This window comes from Vidua chalybeata, chromosome 1, assembly GCF_026979565.1.
Source record: "Vidua chalybeata isolate OUT-0048 chromosome 1, bVidCha1 merged haplotype, whole genome shotgun sequence".
NCBI classification, from domain to species: Eukaryota; Metazoa; Chordata; class Aves; order Passeriformes; family Viduidae; genus Vidua; species Vidua chalybeata.
Window position 1 is genome coordinate 29303560 of NC_071530.1, and position 13407 is coordinate 29316966.

The 13407-nt window shown below is 33.6% G+C and overlaps 1 protein-coding gene across 1 annotated transcript in view; it reads right to left on the reverse strand.

The window, feature by feature from the left end:
• The window catches only part of CRPPA (CDP-L-ribitol pyrophosphorylase A), a 105075-nt gene that overhangs the window by 47526 nt on the left and 44142 nt on the right, over positions 1–13407 (reverse strand). The window contains exons 5-8 of the mRNA XM_053966297.1: positions 11699–11744; positions 5141–5238; positions 1158–1247; positions 342–434 (exon numbers count right to left, since the gene is read on the reverse strand). Of these exons, the coding sequence (XP_053822272.1) occupies positions 342–434; positions 1158–1247; positions 5141–5238; positions 11699–11744 (327 nt within the window). The remainder of the gene's footprint in view (positions 1–341; positions 435–1157; positions 1248–5140; positions 5239–11698; positions 11745–13407) is intronic.

Sequence of the window (13407 nt, forward strand, 5' to 3'; positions counted from 1 at the left end):
CCCCAGCAGAGATAGAGCACAACTGCAAGGCAGGAGTTAGCGGTTCAGTACAACCAGCCTGCCACAATGAGCCTTTCACAGAAATATATAACTAATAAACTGTCATTTGCTAGTGTCAGTTTGTTTCCTGACAGCATGCAGTACATTTGTTGAAGTGAAAATTAGTTTCTTTGGAGACCAATTTACAGTTTGAATTTACAATTTTATTCTGAGTTAGCAGCAGTGTAAACCTAGTGTAACTTAAAAAATATTTATATTACATATTATTTATATTTATATTAAATAATAATTTAAAGTAATTAATGAGATGCTTTCTACGGTAACTTACAGGAGTTACCTACCAAAATAAGGACAACCGGACATAAGAGAGGAATATTTGATTTTTCCAACATATTCACTAGTTCCTGGGTTTCTTGAATGGCCCACCTTTCATCCTAAATAAAAATAAATGTTTAGAATTACTGAAAACAACATTTATTTCATAAAAATAGAATTTGAAGAACTGTTGTTTACCAAAAAAAGGAAGATATATAATTTTTTTTGTTTGGGGGGGTTGATTAGCTGATTGTTTTTAATATACTTTTATCGTATTTTCTGGTAAAGTTATAGATGCTTGAAAAAGAATGATATTAATAATACTAATAGCCCTTTATATACATATATATAAAAACAAACAAACAAGATTAAGGGTCATGATTGGTCTCGGATATGGTTCATCTAAAACCAACCTTTGCCCATACATGGACCCAAATACAGATCACATGGCATGCACATGTCCAGAATGGGAAACACTAATTTAGACCACAGCAATGAATGCACAGTTAGATGACTTCACGTATCACAGGTCTCTCCTTAAAATAATTCACTTCAATACAACAGTTAAGAAAGGTATTTTTAAACTACTTCAGATTTTATCCCTCTTGTTCAAGAATTCATGGCTGGTTAACAACAGAGTGACAGAAGTGTGGAACCAGAGGAGAATGGACAGACCAGTATCTCAAAGGTTGAGTTTGGTGCACATCAGAAACACCAAACATCAGAATGGACACAGTACGTGAGGACAAAAATAACAAACTTATTACTCAAATACTTAATTATTATTTACCAGTACTAGTAAGTTAAAGTGTAAAATAAAAGCACAAATCCTCACTACTTACATTTACACAAACAAAATTGTAGCACTGTCCTGAAATGATGTTTTGTAGACAGCTATCATTCTTGCTTAGAGACATTGAAATAGCTTCAACCTGATTAGACAAAAAAAGAAAAAAGTCAAAAATTCTAATTCAGCCTTAAGTATCTGCTAAAGCTTCCACCACTGTAGCACAGGTTGATTTAAATTTAAATTATTTAAAACTGGCAGTTATTATTTCTGCTACAAAAACTGAAAATTGCTCAAAATTTTGGGGCACTCAAAGGTGAAGCATGGAGCCCTACATATGTTGAAGTATACTGCTCAGGGTAGGCATTCCAGAAATAAGTCCTGGAAACATCAGACATGAGCGCTGCTGCCTGGGTTAGGATTTTCAACTGTTTCGAGAGATAAAAACACTGTCCATAAAATGAGCTAATGATTTTAGACCTCTAATTCTGAGAAAACCTCTACAATACTCACATATATACATTTTGTCTTCATGAAGTATAAAATAAAATAAGTATGCATAAAAGACCAGGTGCACTGGTATTCCAGGATTCTGCCCAGAACAAGAGTACAAGACTCATCTAGAGTTTCTCCTTGAAATAATTTCCTCAACAAGTATTTTAAAGTACTTTCTTAGGCACAGACATACGTATTTTGCAACCTTTAACACAAGCTAAGTAACTATCTTATCTCAGTTAAAATAAAAAGTAGATTCTACTACATAATCAGCTTCGATATTGCTTTAAGTAAAACAGTAAACCAGATAGTAGATGGTGAATCTGTTCCCTAAGAGAAGATAACACTTTGAAGCAAATAAAAAATCTTGAAATTCAGGAGAAAAAAATCTTCATGTTGCTTCTATTAAATCAGCAAATCCCATTGTTCCACAGTACAACTGAGCTTTATTTCTTCCCAAAACACATGTTAAGTATCATAGCAAGCAACAGAAGTAATACACTGCTGTGCTCCCATAAAATGCCACTTAATCTCCAATCAAAAAAAAAGTGCCAAATACAACATGTAAAAGGGCTTTAGAGTGTTATTTAAAGCTGTATTTGTTAATTTTTGTAATAATCAGGGGCTAACTTGTTTGCAAAGGAAAGTGGTCTGAAACCAAGAAGTTGATAGTGATAGTCTAAAGATTTTAGAAACATTTTGGGGTCAAAATTTGATAGCATAGCCACAAATAGCTGACATTTAATATTTTAAGATTAAAAAAAAAGTCACAGAAGGTATTAATTACTTAAAAATACTTGGAAAATGCAACACTCCAGGGCTCATCTGGCTTGAACCTCTGAAGATGTAAAAGCAGAAATCCCTGCTACCTTCACAACCTTGATCATACTTCGATGAACATGAGCCTACTGCAAGCCAGTGTCTTTTCAGAAGGTATTTGGAACATGATCCAAGGCAGAAGGCCTACTTTTATTCTTTGCTTTGAGGTAGTACAATATATGATGCTTAAGCACTGCTGAACATTTAAAAATTCCTTTAGTGTATCATTTGATTTAACTTCAACAATTTTATTAAGTAACACACTAGCATTTTTTGACCACCATATTATCCAGCAAAAATGAAATTGAAATTTTCTGTTGGAAAAGTAAGCACAACTGCCTAGGTAGAAGCTTCAATAAATCATCAATTAACTAAAATTAATTCTTATTCTATTTGCCATTTAATATCCTATGCAATAATACTTTTTTCAAATTATAATTAATATAAATCAATGTTTTCAACTACATTAGAGAGCAAAAATTACCTAAAAATACCACCTTGGTAAAAAGTGATTCTCACATAATGTTTCAGTGTTTAAATAAAAAGGAGTATATGGATTTGCTTAATTACTTCTGGTCCTAGTAAAAACTGATATTCTTTAATTTTTTTTAGTTACCAGATCCCCTTTACTGAATTTTCAACTTTATGCAACATCCACTTCCATAAAGTCAAAATCAAATACCAGAACATTTGGAACCTGCAAATTTATTTAAATTATATCAGAATTTAAAATCACAATTAACACCAATGCAGCAGATGGACAATATAATCATTAAGAAACTGGTGATTTTCTACTAGTGAAATGCTAGTTCTTTTTCTATTTGAAAGCAATCAAATATTTTTACATCCTACTCATGGATAATTATCCAGTCACAAAAATGACACACAACTTCAACCAGTTGATTCCATTTCATGTGACAGCAGCACTTTGTCACTAAAGAAATAGGAGTACACGTTTTCCAGTCACAGAAGAAAATACCTTCACTCCCATTTAGGTTTGTTTGCTTCAAAAGAAAGGGCTAAACAACAAATTTAAGGAAAAACTCAAGTTACATCTTTCACGTCTTTAACAAAACATTCATTCATTAGTCATACTGTTTAAAGTAACACTGACTAAAGTACTGCTAAAGTACTTCATAAGAAACAGCTGTAGCCTTAAAAATTTTTAGAAATTATTTTCTTTATCTTATTAGTTCAATTTTTAGGTCTTTTTTCCCCCTGCTATTAATATTATCATGTTATTAGAGTATTTCTCAGAAATCCTTCTAAGAAAATTTATTTTTAATTCTTCTTTAAGGACATATGTAGAAATTAACAAATATCCCACAAATAAATATGGTTGCTACTGAAAACTGGAATGTCAAAAGTATCTAAAATGTTAAAATACTGGTACCAGATAATATGTACTCAACAGAATGATTCCCACTTGGTCACTTATTTAGATCAATTACGTTCCAATTATCCCTTTGAAAAGGCCCAGCTTTCAATGCAGTACATCTACTTTGCTTAAAATAATTATTTTGCACAAAATCAAATCTCTCTCGCACAAGGTACTGTGCTTCATTGGAGAACAAATAGGCTTGTGAATATATTCTTCCTAAGGTTAGAAATTCTGTATATTGGTAAGCTTAAAAATTAACTCAGAGATTTTATTGTTTAAAAGCATAGGGATAAGTGATGTACTCCTACTAACAGCAGCAGAGTTCACACAGAGATAAAAAAGAGATGTAGCAATGCATGTGGTGTCAGTGAAATGGAGACATACTTCTGCCCCATCAAGTCTGCCAATTTTTTTTGCATTTAGATGTAGACAATTAATAGATATAAAGTATGAATCCACGCTAAATACAGTTCTTTCCAAACAAAAACTTTCAGTTCAATGTCAAATGACATTTCCAGATATGAGACAGCAATACAGGTTGATAGGGAAACATATCCTTCTAATAATTAACACACCATGCAGAAGATCGACAGACATGAATAAAGCCATTGCAGAAGTAACATTATGCAAATCAGAAAACCTGTATTTTTTAACAGTTATTCCCTGTCTGTTTCTCTGGGTAACAGGAACATGTGATATCATCACATAAGATATAATTAAGAATCACCCCAACACCAGTATCAAATGTTAATCACCTTTGGGAAAATGGAAATATGATAGCTCTATTAGAAAGAATAATGAAAAAGGAAAAGATAGTTAAATGTCAGTAGAACATTCCATCAATACCCTAAAGCAAAGGCTCCTATGAGCATTCACTGTGAGGGAAATGTACCCCTATTGCTCCACAGAAAGGCTCATTAATTCAATTTTGCACTCACAGCTCTGCAGGAAAACAACCTACTCTTTAATTGGTTCATACGCCAAGTCAGACTTCAAAGCAACAAAAGCATTTCCTCTGTAACATATTTGTAACAATTTGGGCTTACTGAATTAATAAAATCTAACGAAAATTGCCTCTCTGTTGTCTGGATTCAATTTCTCCTCTAATCTAATATGGACATTTTAAGTGTATCTTTAAGATCCCCCTCTACAGCACAACTGGGAAGAAGATGCTTCTTTCTTGGTAACTTCCACACCTGATGTTAATCCCTTGTGATAAATACTACAGTGACACAGGAAGTCTCAGTTTCTGTTTTCACATTATTTAGACCATTTCTTAGGAGTAGTGGCAACCAGAAACATTAAATTAATCAGACAGTTGAGAGCCATAGAGTTCCACTTACTTTTATTTGGCTTTTCAGCGATTCAGGAAGGAGAAAACCTACTTGTGCAAGAGTTTCCTTCACATTGGTGATAACACAAATGTGTTGTGATAGGTTGTCTGTGACCAAGAAAAAAAACTTAGATTTCATGCAATAATAAATCAATCCAAATTACTAATCTGCTAAACATTATCTTCAATCCACATATTGTTGCTTCTTGAGATAATATTTTCAACAGCTGTAAATTTAAAGGCTACAAAGTACGATTAATGTAACTACACAATTTATATAATATACATCTCAAAATTCAAATTATATTTTATATCATTTTGTACAACATGAAATCATTACATATGGTCTGTCCCCAAAGCCCATTTAAATTTATTAATAGATATTTGTTCAGGTCCACATTGATACTAGATGACAATCAAGAAAACTTCTTGAAAATTTCATCCCTCTTATCACTTCAACAGATAACTAAATGCAGTGTCAGTAATAGTGAGTAAATAAAGGGGGGGGGGGGGAAACAGGAAATACTAAAAACTTGCCAAAAAAATTATTAATGATACTGCTTAAGGAGACAGCAGATGTAACTGTTCACGTCAATAACAAAGAAGTTGCAAAGTTGTGACAAAGATCTTGGCCTGGGCACTTCCTAGATCTTTTACTAGGGGCAAAATACAGTATTTTGTTGCTATCACGAACAACAGTTTCAAGTTATTGCCTGATCTGTTCCACAAAGCCAGTATTTCAGAAAATTAGTCATTTCTCTTGTTACTGACTTCAGGTTTTAGATTCAGTGAACATTTTCCTTTTTTTAAGCCAATCAATAGAAATTCAAGTCTGAAATTCTCAAGTCTATTTCAGGCCTTTATCCTTTAGATGCTGAATTAACACACAGAACAAAACACAAGATTTCCAATGTTTTTGGGATAGCCATTCCATAAGCAACTAGAAATTTCATACATGTAAAGTCTAATTATTTTTAAAGCAGACTTCAATGAAACTCCAGAGACAGAAATATACCAAACACCACCACAAAATAAATTAGGAGTGAAAGACAAGAAAAATTACAAAAATATGGGCTAACTGGTCTTCAAACAAGTCTGGATATAAACAATATGTATTTGTTGCATATGGAAAGTTATTTCTATAATTACATACCACACAATAAGTTCAATCAAATGCATAACCTCAGTAGTGCAGAAACATCTCACTTTCTATTGTAAACTCACAGACTTCTTTATAAAAATAAAGACCTGATATTTAATTTTAAAGCTGCTGTAGAGTTAACATTATTGGAAAGTGACTTGTGATTTTTAAGCAATTTTCTGTGACCAGGAAAAGTGATTTAACCACTAAGAATTCCAAAAGATAATTAGAATGATTTTTTTCAATCATGGATATTTACTATGTCCAATATTTATAATGTGACAACAAAAATACTGGTGGCAACTGAGTTTGTATTAAGTTAGCAAGAAGAGGAGGGAGGAAGAAAGGGAGAGAACAATAAACATCTGCTTATAAACCATCACAACCAGATGGAAGTGAGAATTAAAAAAATGCATGGCCAGTTCTCACAGGATTAGAAATCAGAGGATACCACAACTGTGGGAGAAATTATCTTCCCATAGATTCACTGGGCAAAAAAAATATACTGAACATACATCACAGTTGGCTTCTACTTAATAGAGAATAACTTTACAATCTGAAAAATGGGAAACCATATTGAATTAATTTCTTATCAGCAGAAAGAAACTAATGGGTAGATTGAAATCAGAGCAAGAGCCACTTGAATTTAGTACTGTACACAAAGTGCAGATACAAAATTGATATACATAATAAACCAGACTAGCATATCAGATTTCAAGAACTCAGACTCTATTGAACTAAGTAATTTAATGAAGAAGGTCAGATTGGAGCTATTACAAAAATTCACATGTGGAAGAAGGCTGTGGAATCCAAAAAGGCACCATAACTTAGGCTCAAACAGTTCTTTTTAAAAAGAAGTCTGTAATCAACAGCAAGTGTCAGAAGTATTCTCGCAAAAGACTGCTCAAAGGCTGCAGCTATAAAAACCCATCTCACTACTCTCTCCAGCCCTCTTAGATCTCTAATTTCCTGTAATATAAACGAGAAAGGAGAGGCAATTACAAAAAAAGCAACTAAGATTTGCAGGCTGAGTTTAATAAAGAAGAGAGAAAAAACAATGAAGTGCAGATAACTATTTTTTATCCAGAGAAGAAACAAAATGTTACAAGGGGAAAGTATGTTAATAAAGTAGGAGAACCTTAAAGTAATGATTATACACACATTGAAAAGATGCTGCATGCTTTTAAATGATCAAGGAAATGAGTAAAGGAAGTCTGGGAAATCATCTTTTATAAAGTCATCATAGTAAAGCAACAGCTGTGTTCTAGTTGAGGTTTGAAACTCAACTGCCCTTTAAATCCAAACTATTTCAAGTTGTCAAAAAAGATCCGTGTGTTAATTTAGACTGCACCTTTGTTGCATTGTAGGAAGGAAGACTGAGTGGAGCTTTTCTCCCCAAGACTGCCTGTGTCCCACTTCTGCTATGATGATGGAGCTCTGTCACTCAGCGTAGTCACGCTGAACCCAGCTTCCTTCCAGCTGTACCTGATAATGGAGTAGCGTTCCCTATTTTCATTTGATCCCTTCCAACACTTTGCACATACACTCAGAGTATATTTTTTGCATTAAATAAAATATAGTAAATTTTGCACTATCAAATTTAAAACTTAAATTTCCCTATCAGGAGTCTTCTTCATTAAAGCTAAATTTGATGCAAGGTTTCAGAATTTATTCAATTAAACCTATTTTTTACTACATCAGAAAACCTAATTTTCAATTTTTCCACACCCTCCTTTGATATGCTGAAAGCATATATGCTGAAAGCTTTAGATCACATTATTATGCAGCAACACCTGCCACAGTCTTTATCCTGGGATCATACTCAATTATAAATTAAAATGTGTTCATGTTTATGGAACTACCATAGTTAGATGATGTATTAAGTGTACTCTAAAGGAAGACTTAGAAGTTTACTTGAAGAGCATGCCACAAACAAGCAGCAATTAAAATAATACTTTGTTTGAATAAAGATAATAAATATCATATCCTAGAGAATTAATACCATAAGAAAAAAATGTATCTGAAAGGCAAATTGGTTTTAGCCTACAGACATAATTTTTTTTCTCTTAATTGCACATATATGTGTGTACATAACCTTGTTTTTGGAAACATGCTTGTACCACACCATTCTTAGTCAGCTATTACAATTCCTATTATTTTGGAAGCACATCCTAATCATCGAAATGCTTTTGAAGTTTGCATGAGTTCCAAGTAGTAAATTAATTCATCAGAAATCCATTTGCACTTTCTACATAGCAATGGCTTGACTGGTCTGGAAATTCAGTATAGTTTCCTCTGACATCTTTAGAAACATCTGTGTTACGAGATGCTATTACTGTAAACCTAAGAAAAATTAAATAAATACTGCCAAGCATTCATTCATGTTCAACAGAATAGTTGAAATTGTTATTTGAATAATATAGGTAACCAAAAATATCTAACAATCTTTTTTTGCTGTTTACTCATTCCCCATGTCTCTGTAGCCACAAAAACTATAAGTCAAACTTGACACTGACCCTACCAATATTAGAACAGAGGAAAGAAAGGAACACTTTGTCGTTGGCAAGAAAAGGGGGCTGTTTTCACCTGACAGTAACTATTCCAAGGAGTATTCCCCACCTGCCAGCCTATTTCTTTGGCTCAGACCTGAGAACAGCCATTTGTTCATGAGCATGCTCATGAAAATGCAGCCTACCTCACATAAGATCTCTGTTCTTTGCTAAACAAGGCTTATCTCAATTTTTATTTTTATAAAAAGTCACATGGTTTCTTCACAGAACATAAGTCATAACATGCAGCTCCCAACAGCCATAAATAGATTGAAGGCATTACAATATTTTTCTCATCACTTGCAAAAATCATCACTTTATTTATATAAACAGATACTTCTTTAGCCAAATGTGACGGCAAATTATCCAGTCTGCAAATGCATGCTCTTATGAAAAAGTAATTTATAAAGTAAGGCCCTTGAGAAAAGAAAAATGAGAAGGAGGAGGACAGAGAGTTAAACTGTAAGTTACAAACTTCTGAGAAGCACCATTTAAAGTTTACATGTTGGAACTAGAGTTCAAAGTTATCTACCTTGAGGGCAGTAATCCTAATGGAATTTTTTTAGGATGTTTTGTATTAGCCTGATCTTAACAACATTTCTAGATGAGTCACCCTTATTGTAAGACAGTGTTTTCTTACTTCAAGACTATTAAAAATAGGCGTGTACCACCTTGTCTGCACACTCTACAAGTTAATACCTGCTTAACTAAAGAAAAGCATTAAATTGGCTTTTTATAAAAGTTATAAAATATTTGAGGAAGTCAGGAAACTAAAAAGAAATGTTTTAAGAAAACAGTCTCACAAGAAAAATAACTCATTAGTCTATTTACAACAGTGAAATGTTTCTTTGTGTTGACTTAAATAAGAATGATATGCATGCATATAAATATCTAAGGTAAAACAAATGTATGCAGGGATGTATGTTTTTCTTACTTCCACCTGATTAAAGTTTAGCAAGGGAGAATTTGCTGAATTCCTGAAGAAAACCAAAAGGTTTGATCACTAATAAACTGCAGATGACATAAAATTTGGAATTGTAGTCAGAAAATTAAATGTGTACACTCAGAAGTCCTTCATCACTACTGAATTCATCCAGAGATAAAATGTATATCCAGCACAGTAAATGAGTAACTTAATAATAAACAAATCAGCTGTGAAGACTGAAACAGCAGTGGGGAGCAGTGTGAGGCCAGAGCCCTTAGTACCCAGCACCCTCCCAACCCATGCATTCAGCTTCTAGGACATCTCTAGTGGACCTTGACAGCATGCAAGGTGGCATTTAGAGAGCTGGTATCTTGCAACTCTACTTGACAGTCACGTAGGACTTCCCCTTGAAGCACCCTACATGGCACAAGAAGTGATAAGCAAGACCACATCACTTACAAGAGCATGTAGTGATAGGGCAAGTGGGAATGACTTCAAACTGAGATTAGATTAGATTCAGATTAGATATTAGGAAGAAATTCTTTACTGTGAGGGTGGTGAGGCACTGGAACAGGTTGATCAGAGATGTGGATGACCCATTCCTGGAAGTGTTCAAGGCCAGGTGGGATGGGGCTCTGAGCAACCCAATCTAGTGAAAGGTGCTCCTGCTGATGGCCATGCGCTTGGAACTAGATGGTCTTTAAGGTCCTTTCCAACCCAGGCCATTCTATGATTCCACGATTCTACAATATAGCACCATGTAGTGTGTTCTGAACTCTCAAGAAAAGCAGACACTGTGATATAGTCAATTACCCAGCTTCTAGGAAAGGCCTAACTGAGCATGCCTAGGCTTGTAGGATGGTTGCCATTCTCTAAGGTGACCTGTCTTTGAAGGTTTCCCAGAGGTACAGCACAATACAGCAGAACACAGCTAATAAGATTTCTTCTGTAAAACTACAACCATAAGCCAAAATTATGCCATACAGGGGTACAACAGGATGATGCTCCAAAGGACAAAAATATATTCTCCCCTTAAATATGTTTTAAGTGTGGAATGAACTGTGCATTAATCATCTGCCTAGTATTAATTTACATGGTTCAACTGTCCACTACCAAAATAATTCATGCTATAGCCACCTGAAGGTCTGAGATTTTAAGCCTTTTGAAGGGCACAAAATAGATAAGGCACAACTTTCAAACTGCTATCTTGGAGGACTAACAGCGCTGACTCAAAACCCCATTAAAGATAATTAATGATGTAAGATAACTCTGTTATGCAGTGGCCTAATTTGCTATGAAGCATTCATTATACTATTCATTATACTTGCATAATGAGCAAAGAACACGTACAGCTTCTGCTTCCTGAACTCATGCAATGCAGCAAGAAGGAAATCTAAACTTCAACAATCTTAAAGTACAGATTTTCATAGAGACCACCTTAATAAGACTACTGTGGTAACTGAAGCAGATATATTGCACGCTGCCACAGCAAAGGGACATTACACAAGTAAAGGGATTCTCCTGATTGACTACCCTGAAGGTCTTCATTTTTACTTTAAACTACACAAGCTTTTTATTATAAGCAATAGCTGAAAAAGTTTGTACTGGCTTTAAGGAAAAAAAATGTGGTGACGTTATATATATATTTGCATATATATGTGTGTATGTATACATATACAAAGAAAAAAATGTTTATTCTTTATAAGGCCCTTCAAAATTAATCTCTATTTGACTGTAATATACATAGTTTTTTAAAAAGTTCTGTATTCTGAGAGAAGTAAATAAAGATAAATATGCTAATAAAAGATTCCAGTAAACAAGCTAAAACAACTTGCCTAAGCATATTTTATCCATTATATAACTTTTCTTAAAGACATTTCAAACTATCACACACAAAATCCTTAATTAGAATGAGGAATATGCAAGCTGACAGTCACAAGGACAAACACATACCCTTAATGATTGATTCAGCTGCATACAGATCCCGCTTGTAGGTCACCTAAAGGACAGACAAGGCTCATGAGATTTAACACAGCAGGAAGGAATGTAAAACCAATAAAACAATGCCCTGAAGCCAATTCCCTACATTTTAAACACCATAAACAAGTGATATTGTCAATTTTTTAATTCTGGTAAAATATCACGAGCAATTTATGAGAACAGAGGTTGCAGAAACTACTGGAGACTTGAGAAAACACCTTTTCCAAACACTTAGATCTGCTTAGAACTCATTTGAAATCTAAAAGTATTTTCAATCCTTTGAAAAATCATGAAAACATGATAATGCCTCTATTTTTTTCACTCTACTGCAAATAGATTAATTTTTAACAGGACTTGGGAACATAAAATTGACAGCCAGGGAGAAACCTTATTATTGCTTTTACTAATATAGGTGCAATTTTTCAGTAGTACAATACCATTACAATTAATGAGAGTCCAATTAACCAGTGGGAGCCAGTGAGACTACAAGTAAACAGTGTGAGCTTTCAGAGAATAAATAAACATCAAATTCTTCTTGAAGATATTAATTAGATTAAGTTAGATGAACAATAAGATGCTGAATATTTACTTGGTACTTGCAAAACAAAATAACAGAAAATTAAAGTCAGCATCTACCCAGGATATTAACAGTCTTTACTAGCAATGTCTTCACAATGACAAGTAGTGACTTGAAATGACATGAGTCTTAAATACTTGCATTTGTTTTTACTGTAAATTCATTTTATGCTAGATAAAATTTTACTGGACTTTCTGAATTTCTTTTCTCTTGAGTCTGAAGAAATTTTTTCTTTCATTTCGAAATGAACTGAACAGAAGTCCAAAAGCTTTAGTGCTGCAAGGTAAATCTTACAGTAGGACACCACTAACAGTATCAGCATCTTAGTCTCCATATAAGTGATTCCTTATTTTAACATAAGGATTCCTGTAACCGTTTTCCTTTCAATCTCCTAAATTAAGCTCTGTATTATCGTCAGACACAGATGAATAACATCTCATGATTTTCCCAATGTATTATATTCTTTTTAAATGAAAAACTAACTTCCTTCCCTACAGTTTATCCTGCAAGAGAAGCAGCCAGAGAATTAATCTACACTGATAAATCTTTGGAGTCTGACTTTACAGTACACAGACATTTACATTTCTACTTACTGTTGGGAAGAATCAGTCTTGAAATTAGATTTAGGGATAGAGTGAGCAATTGAGTGACTGATTTTGCTGCAAAGTTTCTTTCTATTCACCAGATTCTAGAGGGCCTTTATATTGAACTTTCATTAAAGTGTTACAGATTATAATCTCAAAACCTTGCAAGAAACAAGACTAAAGTCTGTTGGAAATGGTCTCACACCCTAATATTTACAGTCCCTTTGAGGTGCAAAAGTATTTTTAAACAGTCTGATCTAAAAAAATGGTAGGTGCAGTCTTAAAGAAAACAACACAGGAGAATAAAAATTTAAGAATAAACCTTTAAAAAAATCTCTTCTGAAATTCTGAGACAGACATCAGTAAATGATTTGTTTTCTAGAGAAATAAATCAACGAAGACCATTTTACATGCTTCATTTGTAATTCTTTCATAATTTTTGATCCTATAATATAATTTCAGATACAAGCTCCTATAAGTTTTGTGAAAATTGCTAAGTTCACAGAAAAATCCTTCCAGAT